At 46.7% G+C, this 22,197-nt stretch overlaps 3 protein-coding genes across 5 annotated transcripts in view; 1 reads left to right on the top strand and 2 right to left on the bottom strand.

The window, feature by feature from the left end:
* Positions 1–1,203, bottom strand: part of DNAH12 (dynein axonemal heavy chain 12) — a 52,663-nt gene extending 51,460 nt beyond the window's left edge. For all 3 annotated transcript variants that reach the window (XR_014934642.1, XM_015874876.3, XM_015874877.3), the window contains exons 1-2: positions 1,071–1,203; positions 254–414 (exon numbers count right to left, since the gene is read on the bottom strand). Coding sequence is in view for 2 of the 3 variants with exons in the window: in XM_015874876.3 (XP_015730362.2) it covers positions 254–414; positions 1,071–1,106 (197 nt within the window). In the remaining variant the exon portion in view is untranslated. The remainder of the gene's footprint in view (positions 1–253; positions 415–1,070) is intronic.
* Positions 1,204–1,275: 72 nt separating this feature from the next.
* On the top strand, positions 1,276–6,425 carry PDE12 (phosphodiesterase 12). The gene is made up of 3 exons (XM_015874888.3): positions 1,276–2,537; positions 2,920–2,998; positions 3,189–6,425. The coding sequence occupies exons 1-3, from the start codon at positions 1,296–1,298 to the stop codon at positions 3,629–3,631; spliced, it is 1,764 nt and encodes a 587-aa protein (XP_015730374.2). The 5' UTR covers positions 1,276–1,295; the 3' UTR covers positions 3,632–6,425.
* Positions 6,220–21,703, bottom strand: ARF4 (ARF GTPase 4). The gene is made up of 6 exons (XM_015874911.3): positions 21,405–21,703; positions 10,582–10,662; positions 9,974–10,083; positions 8,672–8,743; positions 8,043–8,168; positions 6,220–7,186 (listed from the first exon to the last, which is right to left on the bottom strand). Exons 1-6 carry the CDS (start codon positions 21,469–21,471, stop codon positions 7,100–7,102), a joined length of 543 nt encoding a protein of 180 aa, XP_015730397.1. The 5' UTR covers positions 21,472–21,703; the 3' UTR covers positions 6,220–7,099.
* Positions 21,704–22,197: the final 494 nt, after the last annotated feature.

Here is a 22,197-nt window from a genome sequence, read left to right as displayed (position 1 = left end):
TGAGAAGTAGATCCAAGTTTGGATTATTCATAAGAAAGTAAGTGATCCAGACATTTGTTCTCTTTAATATTTCAACAAATAGCCTTCTGCTATTAACAGTTTTGGATGGAAAATATGCAGCATCACAACAGTGACAAAAAATAGCTCTGAAATGGAAAAAGACCAGTGTTACTTCTCTAATGGCCAAAGTACAATGTTTCTTTCATTCAAACTTCGATGTTTCTTGAACTTCAATGCTCAGTGTATTACTCACAGGAGCTGATTGAGCACTGCTTGCTGTTCTTTGCATCTCCGGTACCTCAGCAGCTTATTCTGTAACGGTGACAGATCCGATGCAACCGCTGAAGGCAAAACGATGGGAAGAAACGAACTTCTCATCGTCTGATTGGAAGATGCTCCACTGGAGTGCGGCATCTTAAAACACAACAAAAAAGCAACACGAGGAATATCCAATTATTCAAACAGCACGGTGTATGAAGCTGACAGCGGTGTGGGGAGCCCTGCAGCACTCAGCTGGGCGGGCTGAGGGCCGCTCCCTTGGAAACGAGACGCATAAACTCACAACTGCGTTTTAACAGCTTCTATGAGGGGAAATGTGGAGCAAACCTTCTCTTCTCCAGGCTGAACAAACCCAACTCCCTCAGCCTGTCCTCATAGGGGAGGTGCTCCAGCCCCTGATCATCTTCCTGTCCCTCCTCTGGACCCTTAACAAAATCTCCATGTCTTTTTTGTACTGAGGGCTCCACACCTGCACACAGTACAACAGATGGGGCCTCACAAGAGCAGAGTAGAGAGGGACAATCACCTCCCTATCCCTGCTGACCACCCCTGTCCTGATGGAGCCCAGGATCCCATTTGCTTTCCGGGCTGACAGTCCGTTAGGGGCTCCCCGCCCGCCCGCACTCAGTGAGGGCTGAGGCTGTAAGAACAGCAGGAGAGCTTTACAAACACCCGAACGCCTTCATAACGCCATTGAGTAGCACAGAACGGTTTGGATCGAGCAGCAAACGAGCACGGAGCCCAGACACCCGGGGTTGAAGGCGCACGTTGGCAGCTCGCCCCTTGTGTACCTCACGGTGTGCAGCGCTGACACCCTGCGCAGACATTGCGGGGACGCGCTCTCCGGGCGGGTTCAGTCCTGAAAAGAAGGAACGGCAGCGCTACATAGAACCGGGCTGTCCAACGCCGGCCCGGCGATGCTGTAACCCCGCCCCGGGGCGGGCTCGAGCCGCGGCCGTTGTTGTGCCGCCCCCCGTTGCTCATTTCCGTCCGCTCGTGCCGGAAGCGCCGGCTCCATGTGGCGGGGGCTGCGCGCTGTGCTGCAGTGGCTGGGCCGGCTGGGGGGAGCTGGAGCTGGATCGGCTCGTCCCGGCGCCATGGAGCCGTTGGATCGCGCCGTGGTGCGCTGTGTGCCGGCAGAGCCCAAGCTCAGCCTGAGGCTCGTGCTCCCCGACGGCAGCACGCGGCACATGCAGCGGGATCAGACGGAGCCGCTGGGCCGGGCGCTGTCCCGCATCGCTACGAACGCCGCGAAGGGCCGCGTTAAGGCGGGTAAGAAAAGCAAGAAGCAGCGGGCGGAGGACGGTGAATCGGAGCTGCCGGAGCTGCCCGAGGTGCGGCTGTTCAACCGGGACGGGCTGCCGGTGTCCGAGGAGGTGCCCAACGCTTCGGCCTGGCAGGACGGCGCCGTGCTGCAGGTCGGGGCCGCTCGGTACCGCGTGGAGCGCAACCCCCCTGCTCTCACCGAGCTGCGGCTGCCGCGCTCGCTGCTGGCCGGCTTCCCCGTGTGCCCCAAGGTCAGCGCCGAGTTCGCCGCCCCGCAGCACTGTCTGTTCCGATGGTACCGAGAGCGGAGGCCCGAGAGCGGCGGGGAGGGACCGGCCTGGGAAGAGGAGCGGGAGCCGGAGGGCGGAGAGCGGGTCTTCACGCCGCCCAACGCGCTGGTGGGGCTGCGGCTCAAGCTGCGCTGCACGCCCGGGGACGGCGCCATGAGATTCGGGCCGCCCGTCGAGGTGGAAAGTAGCGGCCCCGTGGAGGCCGGGCCCGGGGTCTGCACCTTCGATGCGAGGCACCTGTACACGGGGAAGGTGAGCGAGCGCGGCTCCGTGCGTGTCATCTCATACAACATCCTGGCCGACACCTACGCCCAGACCGAGTTCTCCCGCACCGTGCTGTTCCCGTACTGCGCCCCGTACGCGCTGGAGGTCGACTACAGGCAGAACCTGCTGAAGAAGGAGCTGGCCGGCTACAACGCCGACCTCATCTGCCTGCAGGAGGTGGACAAATCCGTCTTCACAGACAGCTTGGCCCCGGCTCTGGATGCGTTCGGGCTCGAGGGGATCTTTAAGATCAAGGAGAAGCAGCACGAGGGCCTGGCCACCTTCTACCGCAGGGACAAGTTCAGCCTCCTGAGCCAGCACGACATTGCGTTCAGTGAGGCGCTGCTGTCAGAGCCACTGCACGCCGAGCTGCGTGACAAGCTGGACCAGTACCCAGTGGTGAGGGACAAGGTGCTGCAGAGATCGTCTGTGCTGCAGGTATCTGCGGCCACCACGGCCCAGCAGCACAGCTGGATGTGGGGCAGTGTTGGTGGATGCGGTGTGACACAGCCCAGCAGCACAGCTGGATGTGGGGCAGTGTTGGTGGATGTAGTGTGACACAGCCCAGCAGCACAGCTGGATGTGGGGCAGTGTTGGTGGATGCAGTGTGACACAGTTTGCTGGGGTGGTGGTTGTGCACGGGGCAGGGGAGTGCAAACAGTGCTGACAGTCAGGCTTTAAGTATCTTCATGTAGGCAATAATATAAAACTTTAGAAAAAAATATTAATAGCAGTGGGGCAGCCTGCAGAGCTAATACTAGTCTGTCAGGAGTTCCAGAAACACTCTTTAAAACTTATTACAGATTTCTTTGTCTTAAAGGTTTCAGTTCTGCAGTCCGAAACTGATCCTCCCAGGCAGCTTTGTGTAGCTAACACCCATCTCTACTGGCATCCAAAAGGTAACTTTCCTACATTCCTCCTTGTTCTTTTGCAGCTGTTGCCTTTTCTTGTGCCCCATTCCCTACTTCAGCCAAGCCTGGCTTGGATTTAATCTTCCTTACAGTAAGATCGCTGTCTAAATGAGCAACTTGAAAGGCACCTTCAGTGCCTCTACAAAGGATTTTAAGTAACATATTTTTACATCTTTAGGTGGGAACATCCGTCTCATCCAAATTGCTGTAGCTTTGGCTCACATCAAGCATGTGGCATGTGACTTGTATCCTAATATACCAGTCATATTCTGTGGAGACTTTAATAGTACACCATCATCTGGGACTTACGGCTTTATTAACACCGGTAGCATTGCTGAAGATCACGAAGACTGGGCCTCTAATGGAGAAGAGGAAAGGTGCAATATGCCTCTGAGCCATCCTTTCAAATTACAGAGTGCTTGTGGAGAACCTGCGTATACAAACTATGTTGGTGGCTTTTATGGATGTCTGGACTACATTTTCATTGACAAAAACGCTCTGGAAGTTGAACAGGTCATTCCATTGCCAAGTCATGAAGAAGTAACAACCCACCAGGCTTTGCCAAGTGTTTCACATCCTTCAGACCATATAGCACTTGTATGTGACTTAAAGTGGAAATAGATCTGCTTTTGCATAATGTTTTTTGGAGCTTTTGTATAAATTGATGTACTGTTGAGGAACTGAGGTTCAACCCTGGCTGTTTTGCTACTAAAACAAGAGCAATTTTAGGAAAGTGAATGTGTTTAATCCTTCTACTGAAGGTTACTTCATTGCTGATGTGAACTTGTACAATTTTCCCTTTTTATATGCTAACAGAAAAAATGTTTCAGCTGTAGAGTTTTGAAAATTGGATTATATACCCTCTTACAGGTTTTTAAAGGACAAAAATTGTTGAAGATATGAATTCAATCTTATTTATAAGTGTACAAACCAAACCCTGCTTAATTCAGAACCAGGTGCAGAAAGAAAAACTGTGGTTTGGATTCATTCAGCCTCATTGTGGTCACTGTCACAAGACAGAGCTTTTAAAATACACACAGAAGCTGACTTTATTAGCCAGTCTTTTTAGCAAGTGACATGATCTGCAAAGAACATTCTGTGATTATCAGTGAATGGTCCTGTTCAGTCAACAGCCATGTTAAGTTTAAGATGATGATCAACTTGGAAGCACTTTGCCCGCTTAATGTGGGTAGTGAGGGTCACTTAAAACACTCAAACTGGATTGTAGGTGTAGGTTGCATCTACTGTTCCATCTGTTGTCTATGGTCAATAGTAGTATTTGAGTTCAGGACAGCCAGCGGGGGGTGGCAGGGAACTCCAACATAATAATCTGTTTTCAGGTGTGAGGAGGGACAGAATAAATGATGGGGTGTATCCATCTCTGCCTGCATTTTTAAAGAAAGAAACAAGTGACTTAAAATGGTATAAAAAACACTTATACTGAAAAACACAAATACTGGTTTTGTTCCTTGCACGTTGTTCCATGTAGAACTAGTCTAGGTAATCCAGATGTTGGGAAACTTGCTCTACTGATATCTTCATTGAATTTGTTGGGAGGGGTATGAATCATTAACTCACTTCTTTTCCTGCATAATTAGTCCACATAAAGCAATCAGCATTTAAAAACTTCCACTACATCTTCCTCTTTCACCTAATAAGCGTCCCTTTCTGACTGTCAGTTCTCACTTGATTTCTTTCTAGTCACAGTTGTCTAGCATGGCAAAACAACCCCCCAAAACAACAGCTTAACCTCTAAGGAAGCAAAAGAAACACTGTTGTAATGCAGATGGAAGAGTTAACAAACATGGTAGGAGAAGGTTTAAAAGACCGTTTAAACAAAAGAAAAGCAGTAAAAGGAGAATAAAAATGTAATTCAGAACTTCTTTCAGTTAGTTGGTAACTCTCCAGAACACTAAGCTAAAATCCAGTGCTGCATTTCCTTGTGAAATAACACATGGAACTCTGCCATCCATTATAATATTGAAATGGCCACACAGTTCTTAAGGGGCTACCTTGGTTATGCTCAGATCATAACATTGAGAAACAATATCAGCTGGTAAGGGTTTGTGATAGAATGCTTTTCTAGCTTCCCTTACAGAAAAGCACTTAAAGGGAGATATTAAAGAACTGCAAGCAAAGAGAACGGCTGAGCCATTTGTTAGTTCATGGGTGAATTGTAAGTGAGGATGACTTTAAAACAAACAGATGCCACAGCTCACATCCTGTCATTGTAAAGGAAGCTGGTAGCTGGCTCCAGTTGCTGAGAGGTAATGATCCAATGCACAGACGTATCGACTTCTGTGTGTGTACTCAGCAACTCATTAAAGCTACAAGCTGAACGTTACCTTAACTCTATCTCCTGGGTTTCTGTTACGCATCAAGGAGTCACTGACTCATTTCAAGAGCTCTGGAATTTCCTCCAGTTATTGGTGCTCAGTAACAGTGTTTCCTAGAAACTTCAGCCTCATGGGTACAGCAGAACCTGCTTGGAAGTTGCTCCTAACCTAAACCTGCTTGAGCTGAACAGACTTTGGCACTGGGGTTCCTTGGAGGACAGACCTGGCCTTGTGGGATATAAGCCGAGATTAAATCTGCCATGAAATCATACTTCAGCTACCTGAGGACAATGAAGACACAAGACTGAGCTCTGTTTGCATCCGTTCAGCTGATAGGAAAAGATTGAAAAGAGTTAATTTAAACGTTTTGAAACCACACTGGGGAGGGAGGGGACACAGTACCAACTATACAGACCTTATTTCTGGGGGGTGCCCATCACCATTAACACAATGTTGATTAAAGCCTGTTCAAGCATTTCACTTTCCAGCTAACCAGCAGCTCCTGCTAGAAACCACGTTGTTTTTAAGTGCGGAAACAACTACAAGACAGACATGCGTGCTTTTCAGGCAGTTTGTACTCGTTTTATTACCGTTTTTGTAACTGTTAGTATTTTCATATCTGGACATCTTAAAAGGAATTTGAGATTTACAACTTCAAAAGACACAGAATTATTATAGGTCTTGATGACAGCTACTCTACTGCACCGTATACAACTCTGCCCACCTCGCGCCCCACTCTGTACAGCCCCAAGCAAGGGAAAATGAAATTTATGTTCACATTCAAGCTGCAGGGAAGCTCAGTTTATGGAAAATGAGTATGTGATAACTCACAGCTCAACCACCAAAGAGTCAAGAAGAGTGTACGCAGAACAATACATTTTATCATTTTATTAGGAATAATTCCAAGTGGGTTATGAAGAAACTAATCCATTGAGTTCGATGAATTTTCCAAAATCTCATTATGAAGATATGTCCACCAACAAACAGTAAAACCTCAGCAGAACTATTATACACTGGGCAAAAATAGTCAGGCTGATACCAAAAAGCAACATGCAACGTAAAAAAAAAAAAACCAAAAAGATACAATATAAAGGAAGACAATCTGCTGAATATTAAAAACAACCTCAACATGAGCTCTTCGCAGCCAGCACAGAACTATTCTACCCATCAAATCCAATTCTCACAAAGGCAAGTTGGGCCGATGGAACCCAAGGATCAATACAATGTTCCTCAGTGCAGTAGATTTGAATAGTGTTTTAGAGCACTTCCTCGGCGGGAACAAGCAGGATTAGGAATTCTTTTTGGCAAGGGAGAGAAATAAATACACGGAATGCTACATTTTTAAATCAGCAGACTGTCTGAGGAATGAAACAGGGCATCAGTCAACTAAAAGTAGCAGGGAGAAAAAAAATTAAAACATTAATTTATTGGGGCTCCAAAAAAAAGTATTCAGAACAGATCTTGAAGATGTCACAATAACTATATTCAGGCATTTAGGCTAACAAGGGAAGTAGAATCAGAAGATACACTTTTTTCCAAGTTAAGGAGATTTTTACCCAAGCATATTGCTACCTTTGCAACATGTAGCTCGGTAAACAATAATTGGCAACAAAATAACTTGAAATGCTGTAATATCCTGCCCAAAGATCAGTTCCAGATATTGTAATAACCAAGATGCAAACTAATTTTGTTGTAACAAGCCTAGACCACTTATATCAAACATGTCCCTGGTGAAAGAGTCATCCAGTTCGAGTTAGCGTTTTGAGAGTTCGTTTGAGAGCCAGTCCAGTCCCTCATACAGACCGGTTCCTTGCGTAGCACAGGTAGCTTGGACATACCACTGTTAACACAGAACACAGACAGAAAGCAGTTTACACACTGACCAAATGCAAACGAAGTTATCGCAGTATGTGACGCTCGGATACAAACTCAAACAGTGCTCTTTAAACATTGTTTTGCACCACAGAGTCAATACCGAACAGAGCATTTTCTAAGTTCTGAAAAGTATAGATGAAGAAGGTAGGGTTTATACATCATCCAGAAGCTCCACGTACCAAAATATACTTTAGTGCACCAAGAAGGAAAAACCCCAAACGTCTGTTTGTTTTATATGCAGAAAACTAGCTTCTCTGTTTTGCAAGATTGCTCTCCTGGAAACAGGCATGCAATTATCAGATTTAAGGAACCTCTGAAGCACCCAACTGTATATAACTTGGTGTGTCAAACCAAATGGGCATTACACAAGGATAGGCAGCATATATGAAGCAACCTTGTATGTCAAAGGGCTGCACAGATGGGATGTAGTTTGTCAAGAAGTATTTCCTCGCATCTTTGTTGAGGCCAGAATACACAAAGCATTTTATCCCTGAGGAGAAGTGAGTACAAGGACAGGAGGCAAAGCCTACCACACTCCTCAAACATCAGTGGTTACATTTCAGCAACAGGCTGGAACGTTTGTATTGTTCCAGCAAAAGGTGAGAGAAAACACCTGCAACGTGCTGCTGTACACACTGAATTATACTTACACATCACCTGTTTTAAAGGAGGACCTTCATCTTTGTCCTACAGACTTTAACAGCAGGTACATGCATCTCTACAGAAAAAGGTGAAAGCTTCCCTTGCTTTAAAGGGAGATTAATTTTACAATACCTAATAAAGCAAGCCAGAGTTAGCAACCAGACAAGGTGAGCACTTACAGTTCTGTTACGCAGGGACTGCAGACCTAACTTATCCGTCATTTCGCTGATTGCCATGGCATTTGGCAGGTCCTGCTTATTTGCAAACAGCAGCAGCACTGCATCTCGCAGCTCATCCTCCTGAAGCTAAGAGGAAAAAAAACCCAAACAGCCACATTACTGCATTAGCTCAGTTAAGTACTTCAACAAGCACTAAAGAAGCCCAAATACTGTTTTAAGCATCATCTGCTTTTTCATTATTGCTCAAGACACTGGAAGTACATGGTAAATTTTGCCTTGTACCCAGCAGAAGTTCTAAAAGAAATATTATTTCAATAAGCAGTTTAACCTCATCAGGACCTTGCTGATGAAACCCACAAGCATTAATTAAAAGTCTTCCCTCCCCTCCTGCATTTTTCTTAATGCTTTGTGAAAGAAAGATTCCAACATGAGTAGTTCTTGAGAGAAAGCTTTCCACAGAGCTGCAGCTACTACACAATGCACTAAAGCCAGAGCTCCCTGGTGCATACAGTGTGCACTGTAAAAACTCCTAAACACGCTCAGGAATCCAATTCATCCCAAGGGAAAAAAAAAAGACCACCCCAAAATGTCAGAAAAGCCAATTCCTCTCAGAAAGTATCAACACTCACCATCTTCTGCAGCTCATCTGCTGCTTCCTCGATTCTCTCTCTGTCATTGCTGTCCACCACAAAGATGAGGCCCTGCAAGAAATCAGGCAGTCTTGAGGAAAGCAAATTTCTTATAAAGTTCTGTTTATCCTACTCAGGCAACACAAGATGACTGTCTGAACAACTGCACAGTGAGCATCAATGGCAAAATTCAGCTACAACTCTTAGGTTAAAAAAACGCCATAAAACAAACCCACAACATTAATTGGAAACATCAGTCCACAGATCAGTGTGGGAATTGTTAATTTTTAAATTGTTCATTTAAAAAACGAAACAAAAAGCACAAAGAACTCAACAAGGTTTCCCTATGCCAACACATCACTCCCCTTCCTCCCCCCCAGTCCCTTTTCTCTCAGCACTACATCAGACAGCACAGGAATTGTAAGAAATGCTTCACCAAATATTTGTACTATTGTATTATTTCTAGCAGCATCTGTGTACCCAGATGCACTCCTCACATGCACTGCTTCCTCTGACCGTTTTATTATTCTCTTTAAGACAACAGAAGCAACTTTAAAAAAGATTCTCAGTCCGGTCCTATTATAAGTGGTTCTTGCTGAAATAACAGCACTGTGAGCTGCATGTTGTCTGTCTAGAGCTCAGCCAATTATCACACTTATGCTGCACAAACAGGTCTTGGAAACAATTCTGCATCCAACAGAACATAACCTCAAACCTCACCACTAAAGTTCCTCAGAAAGTGATTTATCTCATTGCCCATGAGCCAAAGGAAAGAGTTACATTTATGCCACCAAGATGGCCAGCAACCACGTCAACATGAAACTGTCACTTCCTAAGCAACAAGGAGCAAGATATTAAAGACATTTCCAGAGACTCCACATATGTTTTAGATATTCTGATACATAAAAAAAGCTGTATACTTTTGATGCTCAGTGCAGGACTACAGACATAACACTTTATGTTTAAATCCACACCAGTTTAGATAGATCAGCAAAGCCCAGCTAAATTGTTCTTTACAAACTAACAGCTGCTCTGGCTTATTACGAATGCTAACAGATTCTTAGGACTTTGCCCTGGTTAAGCTATGGTCACCACTAAGCTCTGAAACCCTCAGGGTAAAATAAATAAATAAATAAAACTGCTTTAACAAGAATAAGGTCTGGGTACCCCTTAGAACTTGAGGAAGATAACAAGGAATTCTTCTGAAAGGAAAAGACAGGAGACAACTTTCCACGGACTCCACATAACATAATGAGCCCATGCAAAACAGGCTACTAACAACTGCTATTTCAAAACTCTTACCTGTGTATTTTGGAAATAATGCCTCCAGAGGGGTCTGATTTTATCTTGACCACCAACATCCCAAACTGTGAAGCAAATGTTTTTGTATTCTACCGTTTCCACATTAAAACCTGAAATAAAAGAGGTTGTTAGAAATAGCCAACGGTAACATTAAAACGTAATTCCAACCTTGCTGAAGATAAATTCAAGTTTCACTTCTGACAACTGAATTCTGACAAGATCTTTTGTATTTTGGGAGATCAAGAAGAAAAGTCAATTAAATCCAAAACACACCATTTTTGGTTGAAAGAACCTCTCAAACACGGATTTAAGAAGACTCCTGGTGTTAGGGCAGAGCACTGCTACTTAAATGGCTCCTGTAGTCCCAAGCATCAGCTGCTGGCTGCTGTCAGAAGGGTTCCTGTCTGGGTGTATCTTTGATGTGACACAGATTAAAGAGTGTTTCCATCATGGAAGTGCCAGATTATGTAAGTTACCCTGAAGCTGCCCTGTTTGTCTCCATCTCTATGCTAACAGCAAGGACAGCAAATTCCTATGCTCTTCTGAAGCCCATCTCTACAAAGAACAAAGACAAGAGTTGGTTATGAAGACATTGGAATTTATCTTACCAATAGTGGGAATTGTGGTGACAATTTCTCCTAGTTTCAGCTTATAAAGGATAGTTGTCTTACCAGCAGCATCCAAACCAACTAGGAAAAGAAAACAAAACATTTGATTTAGTTCACAATATGGACTACAGCCTCATAACTCCAAAGAGATGACATTTTAAATGTAGAGTATTAGCTTCGTTTTTGGTTTTCTTTTTCTTCCTGAGAGAATACAAGAAGTTGTTTTCTCTCAAGTCACTGTGGATATACTACAGCTACATATAGTTAGCTGTTTTTAAAGGCAGGCTGTATGATAAATATGCATTCCTTACCCAAACTGGAGCTTTAAAGGCCTTTTTTGAGCAGCATCACTAACACTGAGGCATATGCCATGGTAGTTTCCCACTCAGTGATCCCATACATAAGTTCTGAGTGGTTGCTGACTCGACTACAATCGTTCTCTTAGTGCTGCGGTAGCATGAAAACAGAAACCTTTACTCAAAATGAAACCAAACTTATAAGAAGCTGCCTCCTTCTCAGGGCACCAACTGCTGTTACAGGAAACTCCTACAGAACCTCAGTGCTCTGTATCTCAGTGCTCCGAACACGGCTCAACATGCAGCTGCAGCTGTTTTTTTGTATTATCATCATGAATAAAAAAGAAAAATTAGATATTCTAATTGCTAACATCACAGAGCAAGAGGAAAAAACAACCACCAAAACCAAAGACCCATGAGAAGGAACGAACTCCCCAAATGCTCCAATTAAATTAGGGGTTTTAAGCTGACTGTTGTCTAAATGTGGGTTCTGCTGGAGCCAAACATGCTTCACAAAAGCTAAGAACACATATTTCAGCTTAGTGTTTTTTTCCTCTTGATAGGACAAACAGGTCACAACACCAAATTCATCCTTTGAGCCTCAGAAACATTTCTTGTATGGTCCAGCAACTTAGAAGACTGCTGCCTCAAGAAGAAGTATGTCACGGTTTGAACTAAAAATCCACCTGCGTCCGTGACAGGGGCCGCAGGCCCCGGAGGGGCCCTAGGCCGAAAGGAAAAGTTAATTAATTAGGAAAAGAAAACAGCGGCAACGATCTAAGGAGGCACAAATGATTTTGGGCCTAGCTAATGCTTATTGGGCCTTAGTCAATACCATTCCTGAGAGAGAGAGTCTTAGAGCTGAGGCAGAAAAACTTTGGACTGAGAAGGTAGAGAGAGAAAAAGCTTTTGAAGCTGAGAGAAAAGATCTCCTGTACCAACGAGACTCAATCTGGTACGAGATTTTTAGTTCAAACCGTGACAGATTTTGGTGGAGAATGCGGGCAAATTGAGTTGCTGTTTTTCTGTGTTTTCTTCTGTTGCTCTTTTAGCTTTTAACAGAGCTACGAGTTTTTTTTTCCCTGTTAAGGAGCTATCTCGTGTTTGCGATTCTGCACCTGCGAGCTTGACCTTGAAAGTCCAGGCGGACTGCCAATACTCCGGTATATTTTATAAACACTGCTGAGCTTTGTTTTCTTTTACTTTTTCTCTCTATTGGAGGAAAAAAGATGTTTTCTCTACTAAATTTGTTTTACCAGGGACTGTGTGCCATTGGTTCCTTTTTTGAGACGCTCCGAACATATTGGGCCATGTTTAAGCTAGCCACTTTTTCTTATGGAGCTATACAATTGTATAATGAATTGAAAGCATGGTTAGCAATGCTCACTTCGTATCTGTATACAGCTCCAGAGGGAGCAACTAATGCAACTAATTATACAGAAATGGTGATTTTTAAGCGTGCTCCTCTTTCTTTCTATGAATCCTTTATGCAGTTCTTGAATGATCAGTGGGCCACACTCTTAATCTCCCTGATCTTACTGTTGATTATTGTAATAATCTCACTCAGTATCTGGATTTATAACATCCGGAGGAAGTCTTCCCTAGAACCAGAGAATACTGAGTGGCAGGGAATTGAAGAGATTCTCAAAGGACAGACATCTTCAGTGTTATGGAGCTTCACTCCTGAACACTTGAAGAATCCTGAGAGTTTGATTGCATATTTGAGGCAGGAATGTTGTGGCTCAGGCAGATCTCAGGAGGCACAAATGATTTTGGGCCTAGCTAATGCTTATTGGGCCTTAGTCAATACCATTCCTGAGAGAGAGAGTCTTAGAGCTGAGGCAGAAAAACTTTGGACTGAGAAGGTAGAGAGAGAAAAAGCTTTTGAAGCTGAGAGAAAAGATCTCCTGTACCAACGAGACTCAATCTGGTACGAGAAAGAGAGTCTTAGAGCTGAGGCAGAAAAACTTTGGACTGAGAAGGTAGAGAGAGAAAAAGCTTTTGAAGCTGAGAGAAAAGATCTCCTGTACCAACGAGACTCAATCTGGTACGAGAGAGAGAGTCTTAGAGCTGACGCAGTAAAACTTTGGGATGAGAAGGTAGAGAGAGAAAAAGTTTTTGAAGCTGAGAGAAAAGATCTCCTGTACCAACGAGACTCAATCTGGTACGAGAAAGAGAGTCTTAGAGCTGACGCAGAAAAACTTTGGGATGAGAAAAGCTCCCTGCAATCCCAACTCAACACTCTCCAGTCCGAGTACAGCGCCCTCCGGTCCGAGCACGACGCTCTCCAGTCCGAGCACGGCGCCCTCCGGTCCGAGCACGACGCTCTCCAGTCCGAGCACGGCGCCCTCCGGTCCGAGCATGACACTCTCCAGACTGAGCGCGATGCCCTCCGGTCCGAGCATGACACTCTCCAGACTGAGCATGATGCCTTCCAATCCAACTGCGACACCCTCCAGTCCGAGCACAACACTCTTCAGTCTGTGCATAATGCCCTCCAGTCCGAGCATAACGCTCTTCAGACTGAGCACAATGCCCTCCAGACCGAGCACAACACTCTTCAGTCCGAGCATAATGCCCTCCGGTCCGAGCATAACGCTCTTCAGACTGAGCACAATGCCCTTCGGACCGAGCACAACACTCTTCAGTCCGAGCATAACACTCTTCAGACCGAGCACAATGCCCTCCAGACCAAGCTCAACACTCTCCAGACTGAGCGCGATGCCCTCCGGTCCGAGCATGACACTCTCCAGACTGAGCGCGATGCCCTCCGGTCCGAGCACGACACTCTCCAGTCCGAGCACAGCGCCCTCCTGTGTAAGTGCGTCGATCTCCAGGTCAAACATGACTCTATTGACTCGTTGTACACTGACCTCAAGGCCGACTACAACGCCCTCAAAGCCAGTCGCAGCACCCTCCGGTCTGTGTACGACGAGCTCCTGTCTGACTACGACGCTCTCCAGTCTGAGCACGACGCCCTCCAGTCTAGTTATAACGTCCTCAGGGCGGAATGCGACACCCTCAAGTCTGAACCGTATGTACTCCAACTTAACCAACCACCGGGGGCACCAGATACAATGTTGGTTGCCCCTGTAAGAGGGCGAAAAACAAAACGAGTTTCAACTCAGATAGAGAAAATGCAGAAGGAGTTAGAAGAGCGGAGGGAGTTAGGAGAGCAGGACTCAGGAGAGCAGGGGGACTCAGGAGAGCAGGGGGACTCAGGAGGTCAGGGGGACTCAGGAGAGCAGGAGGAGTCAGAAGACCAGAGGAAGTCGGCGGAGCAGAGGTTGTTAGAGCAGTATAAGAAGATGTTAGAGGAGGAGAAGAAGTCAGAGGAGCAGAGGAAGTTAGGAGAGAGAAAGTTAAGAGAGAGGAAGAAGGAGGAAGGTCGCCTGGAGGAAATAACACAAGCGTCAGAGTCAGGGTCAGAGTCAGACGAGGAGCCAAAAGCTAAATTTTCTTTACGAGAATTTCTCGAGTCCAAACTTATAGATGGGGCAGCCTCATCAACACAGCTGCCAACATTAACACCTGGGACTCCTGATAGAGCAAAAGGTGAGCAAAGTATTACGACCATTATTGATCGATCTTTTAAACTGAGTGAAATTCGAGATCTGAGAAAGGATTTCACACGTCAGCCAAAAGAAAATATGGTCACTTGGTTACTTCGCTGCTGGGACAATGGTGCCAACAGTGCGTGGCTCGATGGCAGTGAAGCTCGCCAACTGGGTAGCATTTCCAGGGACTCACGTGTGGACAGAGGTATAGGCACATGCCAAAATCAGTCCTACACCCTCTGGAAGCGGATGTTGATAGCGGTAAGAGATAGATTCCCCTTTAAACGGGACTTGGAGCCTGAGAAAAAGAAATGGACTGATATGGAGAAAGGTATCCAATTTTTGAGAGAAAGGGCTCTGGTGGAAATGCTCTACAGCCCCCAGTTCAATCGTAACAATCCAAACCAATTACATGATCCTGAAGCAGTCCACGTTCCACGACAAATGTGGCGTGACTTTACAAAGGCAGCTCCAGAAAAGCATGCCAGTGCACTTGCATTGGTATATGGCAAAGGGGAAAGAAAGCCCCTTGTAAATGAGCTAATTAGCAGACTTCAGGAGCTTGAGTTATTTATAAGCGCTACAGAAGTTAAGCTCTATACTTCAGCCATTGTCCAAATGGGAAAAAAAATAGTAGAAAGGTTAGACAAAGTGGAGGAAACACAAAGTGATATTATTGACAAATTGGCTAATGTGCCTGATGTAGATGAATCCACGGTGGTACCAGATGATGGAAACCAGGATTTCCACGATCGCCTATTGAGAGAGCTAAACAACATGAGTTCCTCTCGACCTGTATCATCGAAAATCTCAACCATAAAAAAGAGACGTCCTCGTATTCAAGCAAATGACAACGATAAGACACCTCGTATTCAAGCAAACGACAATGATAAGACCATACGTTTTGCTTTGTTGTATTTCTTGAGTAATCATGGGGAGGATATAAAGAAGTGGTATAACTCATCCACTTCTGCACTTCAGGCACGAGTGAAAGAATTACAATCCAAAACAACCACCAAGGTGAACTCTTCCAAACGGGGGAAAGTTCCAGTCGCTGCGAGTCAACGAGGTAAACAATAGAGGGGCCCTGCCCCCAGCCAGGGGGGGGAAAGGGACAACAGAGTATACTGGACTGTGTGGATTAAGTGGCCTGGCACATCTCAACCACAGAAATATAAAGCCTTGGTGGACACTGGTGCACAATGCACCCTAATGCCCTCAAGTCACCAAGGGACACAACCAATTTATATCCATGGAGTGACTGGGGGTTCCCAAGAATTGACTATGTTGGAGGCCGAAATAAGCCTCACTGGTAAAAACTGGCGAATGCACCCTATTGTGACTGGTCCAGAGGCTCCATGTATACTGGGAATCGATTACCTTAGGATGGGATATTTCAAGGATCCCAAGGGGTATCGATGGGCCTTTGGGATAGCTGCTGTAAACACAAATGGTGTTAAGCAGCTGTCAACTTTACCTGGTCTGTCAGATGATCCTTCTGCTGTGGGGTTGCTCCAGGTAAAAGACCAAGAGGTACCAATTGCCACCAAAGTGGTTCACAGACGGCAGTACCGCACCAATAGGGACTCATTGCTCCCCATTCAAAAGCTAATTCGCCAATTAGAAAATCAGGGAGTGATTAGCAAAACGCACTCGCCTTTTAACAGCCCCATATGGCCAGTGCGTAAAACCAGTGGGGAATGGAGGCTGACGGTAGATTACCGTGGCCTGAATGAAGTTACACCTCCATTAAGTGCTGCTGTACCAGACATGCTAGAACTCCAGTATGAATTGGAGTCAAAAGAAGCTAGGTGGTATGCCACCATTGATATTGCTAATGCCTTCTTTTCCATCCCATTGGCTGCAAAATGTAGGCCACAGTTTGCTTTTACCTGGAGAGGTATTCAGTATACCTGGAACCGTTTACCCCAGGGGTGGAAGCACAGCCCAACAATTTGCCATGGATTGATCCAAGCTGTTTTGGAACAGGGTAATGCTCCTGAGCACTTGCAGTATATTGATGACATTGTGGTGTGGGGCCATACAGCAGCAGAGGTTTTCAAGAAAGGGAAACAGATAATCCAAATTCTTTTGAAAGCTGGTTTTGCCATTAAGAGCAGCAAGGTGAAGGGGCCTGCCCAGGAAATCCAGTTCTTAGGCATAAAATGGCAAGATGGACGTCGTCACATCCCAGCAGATGTGATTGACAAAATCACTGCTATGTCTCCGCCCACAAATAAAACAGAGACCCAATCTTTTCTGGGAGTAGTGGGCTTTTGGAGAATGCATGTCCCAAACTACAGCCACATAGTGAGCCCTCTCTATCAGGTAACACGGAAGAAGAATAATTTCTCATGGGGTCCTGAGCAGCAGCAGGCTTTTGAGCAGATAAAACAAGAAATAGCCCGTGCCGTGGCCTTGGGGCCAGTACGGACGGGACAGGATGTGAAGAACATCCTCTACACTGCTGCTGGAGAGAAAGGTCCCACCTGGAGTTTGTGGCAAAGAGCCTCAGGAGAGACCCGAGGCCGACCCCTAGGATTTTGGAGTCGAGCATATAAAGGGTCTGAGGAGCGCTACACTCCAACTGAGAAGGAGATCTTAGCCGTGTATGAGGGGGTTCGGGCTGCTTCTGAAGTAGTTGGGACAGAGGTTCAGCTTCTTCTAGCACCTCGCTTGCCAGTAATAAACTGGATGTTTAAAGGACAGGTTCCCTCCACCCATCATGCTACTGATGCCACTTGGAGTAAGTGGATTTCATTAATTACTCAACGAGCTCGAATGGGAAAACTCAGCCGTCCTGGAATTCTAGAAGTGATCATGGACTGGCCTGAGAGTAAAAAAATTGAAACACCACCTACAGAAGAGGTATCACGTGCTAAAGAGGCACCACCATACAATGAGCTACCAGAAAACGAAAAGAAATTTGCCCTGTTCACAGACGGATCATGTCGTATTGTAGGGAAGCATCGCAGATGGAAAGCTGCTGTATGGAGCCCCACACGACAAGTTGCAGAAGCCACCGAAGGTAAAGGAGAATCAAGTCAATTCGCAGAGGTAAAGGCTGTTCAGCTGGCTTTAGATGTGGCTGAACGGGAGAGGTGGCCAATGCTTCATCTTTATACTGATTCATGGATGGTGGCAAATGCCTTATGGGGGTGGTTGCAACAGTGGGAAAATGATAATTGGCAACGAAAGGGTAAACCTGTTTGGGCTGCTGAACTGTGGAAAGACATTGCTGCCCGAATAAGGAACATTGTTGTAAAGGTGCGCCATGTAGATGCTCATGTGCCTAAAAGTAAGGCTACTGAAGAACATAAAAATAACCATCAGGTTGATCGAGCTGCCAAAATTGAGGTGGCTCAAATAGACTTGGACTGGCAGAACAAGGGTGAATTATTCCTAGCTCGGTGGGCCCATGAGACTTCAGGTCATCAAGGAAGGGATGCAACATATAAGTGGGCCAGAGACCGAGGGGTGGACTTAACTATGGACGCTATTGCTCAAGTTATTCATGATTGTGAAACATGCGCCATAATTAAACAAGCCAAGAGGATGAAACCTCTTTGGGGGGAAGGGCGATGGCAAAAGTATAAATATGGGGAGGCATGGCAGGTTGATTATATCACCTTGCCACGATCTCGCAATGGTAAGCGTTATGTACTCACCATGGTGGAGGCAACCACTGGGTGGCTCGAAACATACGCAGTACCCCATGCTACCGCCCGAAACACCATATTAGGGTTGGAAAAGCAAATCCTGTGGCGGCATGGCACTCCAGAAAGAATTGAATCAGATAATGGGACCCATTTTAAAAATTCCCTTGTAACCACTTGGGCCAAAAATCATGGCATCGAGTGGATTTACCATATTCCCTATCATGCACCAGCTTCTGGTAAGATTGAACGATTCAATGGGTTGTTGAAAACTATGTTGAAAGCAATGGGTGGCGGAACGTATAAAAACTGGGAGAACCATTTAGCAGAAGCCACCTGGTTGGTCAACACTCGAGGATCTAGTAATCGTAATGGTCCTAACCAATCCAGCTCCCTACGTACCGTGGAAGGAGATAAGGTTCCTGTAGTACACATAAAGAGCGTATTGGGAAAGACAGTTTGGGTCCTTCCAGCGTCTGGAAAGGGCAAACCTCTCCGGGGTACTGTCTTTGCCCAGGGACCTGGGTGCACGTGGTGGGTGATGGACAAAAATGGGAATGTTCAATGTGTACCACAAGGGAATTTGATGTTGGGGGAGTGCAGCCAATGATTTTCTTGTAGATATATAGGTAGAGGCTCAGAAAATATTTCAATTAGGTACAGAATAGTTCAATTAGGTATAGGACTTAAGATAGAGTGGATCAATGTTAAGGAAACACTTTTCTCTATATACCTTAATTAGGCATTCTGTAAGCAAGTTTTCCATCTGGACTCTATATCCTGCACTGGCCATGCATGTGTAGAGCACACATGGAAAGAAGTATAAATCAAAAGGAAAATCTGCTGTGGTGGCTGGGAAAGGATGAGTGCACCTTGATGTGGGGGACGCCCTACCAGCGCTGCCTTTCCCCTCTACCGCTGACATGTTTTCCTTTTTCTGGCAGTTTTGCCATTTTCTCAAAATTAATAAATAGTAAATTAGGTTATAGAGTTTTGTTCTCAACTTAGGGATTTGTATGGAATAAATATAGATTGTTGAGAAAAAAATAAGGTTGCTGATTATTCACAATTATACATATGAGTGTGTATGTATGTATAAATATAATAAAATATAATTGAAAATTGAGCTAACGAATCAAGCAAAATAGGAGAGAGAATGAGTCCCGTAACCGAGAGGCCTACTGTAAATCTAGGCGAACGGCTGAAGGCTCCCACACACTCCCCTGAACGCCAGAACTCGAAAGACGTCAGTCTGTTCTGCGACAGAGTTAATATAGAGTCCAGGTCCCGTGACCTATCGTGTTGTTCCCTGGGAGATGTAGTCTTCTTCTGATAAGTTGCAGATTCAGTAAAATTATTCATGCTTTATATGATGTTATGATGTGGAATACTGATAGCAAAAATTACAAAATTATTAAACCATGACAAAGTACATTCACATTTGTACTGGGACGCGTGATGCCAATCTATGAGCTACATCATGTTCAGTTCATGATACAGAAGTTACTATCAAGATTAAAACCTGAGGTCTTAAATCTCCAAACAACATGAACTTCCAACCCTAGAATTTCCCCCCAGTCCATGGCAGCCTAACAACCTCCACGTGGGCATTACAGCAGCTGTACCACCAAGCATTACACAGCTCGAGCTCTAACGGGAAGCACAGGCTTGCACTTGCATTTATGTCAAACATCCTCTTCCTCTAGAAGGAAAATTCACATCTGCAGCACTTCCAGCTGCTGTGCAGACAAGCGTGGTTCTAAGGCCCTCACTCCTTAGAATGCTTTATTGTCTATTTAGTAGTGATGATTATTCTGCCATTTTTCCCACATTTCTTCTACCTTGACACCAGACCTCTCAAGCCTTTTCTCCATCCTCTAAATACTACTATTCCCCTTTCAGGCCTGGCTTCAAGCAGATAATGCTCTGGGGCACACAAAGGGCTGATTCTCAACACAGTTTCAAGAAAACACACACAAGAAATGCCAAAAGAATGCAAGTCTACCTTGGTAGAAAGAGAACAGAAGATTGTAAAGCGTTGTGAGCCGTACAGAATGCACTTCCCAAAGAATCTGGCCTTCCCTCACCACCCAGTATTTAATAATTCCCTCTGCATTTGAAGCTTCTGAGTAGCCATTATCTCAGTTAACACTCACACAAGTACAGCACAAGATAGCTGCACTGCACTGCAGAGTGCACAGCCAGTATCATTCCTTCTTTAGCACATGAAGCCAGGAGCGAAGACTTCTGCACATATACATGTAAGATTAGGACTGAGGGAAGGTTTAAGTCAGCTCCAGTGTTCATTCAGACATCTCCAAGCGCTAATATGTGATGTGGGATGTTATCTGGATGTTCTTCCCTATGTTACAGGCAGATTACACAACCTACAACACAACACTGCTTCTCAACAGCCAATTTAAACCCTGCACTGTCCCCTCCTCACAACAGATGTTCTTCACACTCACCAGAAGCAAGGAACAGCCTCGAGCTGTGATCCAGCCTTGCATGTGAATACAGCAAAAGCTGTAAAATCAAAGATAGGAGGAAAAAAAACCAACTACAAATCCTTGCAGCTGAACCAGCCAGAAGAAACACTACTCTGTAACTCCCAGCTAACCTGGACCTGAACTAATTACATGCCAGTGAGGAAACCGAAGCCCTCATGGGCTGTTCTGATGTGCCTGGCATTGCTGCACACACACACACACACACACACACACAGGATGGTAAAGCGGGGTGGGAAAGGAGGAGCGGAGGAGGAAGTGCGGGACGCGGCGGTGCCGCCCGTGACCTTTTGAACCGCGCTGTCCCGGTGTGAATCCTGGGCTCTATATCCATCTGTTGGGCCGCACTCGGAAGCGGCCGCCACGCAGCGGATCCGTCGGGCCCGGCCTGGAGCACGAGGCGCAGCGGAGGCGACACAACGCCCTGTGCGACCCAAGGCGCCGCCACCGCCGCACGGCCGGCACTGCCCACAGCCCGCCGTGCCCGGATCCGCCGCAGGGTCGGCCCGAAGTGAGCACAGCACAGCACAGCATAGCACAGCACAGCACGGCACGGCACAGCACGGCATTACGCGGCCCACCCCACCTCCGCTCGGCTCTGCCGGGCCGCGACGGCATCGCGGTGCCGAGGAAGGTGCTGCCGCCTCCCTTCCCGTCCCCCCCTTCCCCGCTCCTCAAGGCCTACAAGGGAAGCCCCCCCCCCCCTCCGCTCCCCATCCCCCCGTCGGGCCCGGCCGCAGCCCGGCAGGCCGCCACAAGGCCCGGCACAAGGCCCGGCAGGGACAGGCCCCGGCGCTCGGCCCTCACCCATGAGGATGCGCATCTGCTTCTTGCCGAAGAGGCGCGAGAACAGCGAGGAGATGGTGAGGCCCATGGCGGCGGCGGCGGCGGCAGGAGGAGGACGAAGGGCGGGAGCGGCGCCGGGTTCCACTCACTGACGGCCGGACGGAGCAGGCAGCGCTGACCGCGGGGTTCAGCGGCGCCCACTTATAAAGGCGCAGACGGCGGCGGCTGCGCGACCGAGATCCGCGCTCGCTCGTTCTCTGCCACGTCACGCTCAGCCACGGCCGCCCCGGCTCCAACGCGGACAAAATCGCGTCACGCTCAGACACATCCCCACAGCGCGGCTCCGCCTCCAACGCGCGGCCCAACGGCGGCACGGACTGCGGCTCCCGGCGGCCACCGCGCCGCATCCAGCCCCGATCTCCGCCCTGCGCCGCCGGGCTGACCCTGGATCCCGAGGACCGGCCCAGCACCGCACGGCTGGGCCTGGATGCTGGCACACACCGACCTCATACAGCTGGATGGAGAAATTCCAGCCCAGCTTTCTACAGCTGATTTTCAGCCCCTTTCTACAGCTGATTTGGTTCCTCGGCTGTAACACTACAAATGGCTGAAGCATCCCAGGTCAAAACATGTGTGCTCAGAATCCAAGAACTCAGAATCTCAAGATCAGAGACCTGTAACGAGGCTCTGTGAATGCATTTTGCCTAGGCCTGCAGCTCCAGCTGAAGGTCCTTTTGAGCTACTGGCACTAAAAGCATTACAAGTCGCTGACAAAGATAGCAAACAACCCCACACCATTTTCCTTTTTTGCCCT

Source organism: Coturnix japonica, chromosome 15 (genome assembly GCF_054131305.1).
Source record: "Coturnix japonica strain WE chromosome 15, WE-NBRP24, whole genome shotgun sequence".
Taxonomy (NCBI): Eukaryota; Metazoa; Chordata; class Aves; order Galliformes; family Phasianidae; genus Coturnix; species Coturnix japonica.
The sequence above is the reverse complement of the archived record's forward strand: the minus strand, read 5'-3'. Positions and strand labels throughout refer to the sequence as shown.

Coding starts and splice junctions, on each gene's coding strand:
- PDE12 (XM_015874888.3), top strand. CDS start 1,296: ATGTGGCGGGGGCTGCGCGCTGTGCTGCAGTGGCTGGGCCGGCTGGGG. Junction 2,538..2,919: donor AGAGATCGTCTGTGCTGCAG/GTATCTGCGGCC, acceptor TTTGTCTTAAAG/GTTTCAGTTCTGCAGTCCGA. Junction 2,999..3,188: donor TCTCTACTGGCATCCAAAAG/GTAACTTTCCTA, acceptor TTACATCTTTAG/GTGGGAACATCCGTCTCATC.
- ARF4 (XM_015874911.3), bottom strand. CDS start 21,471: ATGGGCCTCACCATCTCCTCGCTGTTCTCGCGCCTCTTCGGCAAGAAG. Junction 10,663..21,404: donor GCAGATGCGCATCCTCATGG/GTGAGGGCCGAG, acceptor TTCTTTTCCTAG/TTGGTTTGGATGCTGCTGGT. Junction 10,084..10,581: donor CACCACAATTCCCACTATTG/GTAAGATAAATT, acceptor CTTTTATTTCAG/GTTTTAATGTGGAAACGGTA.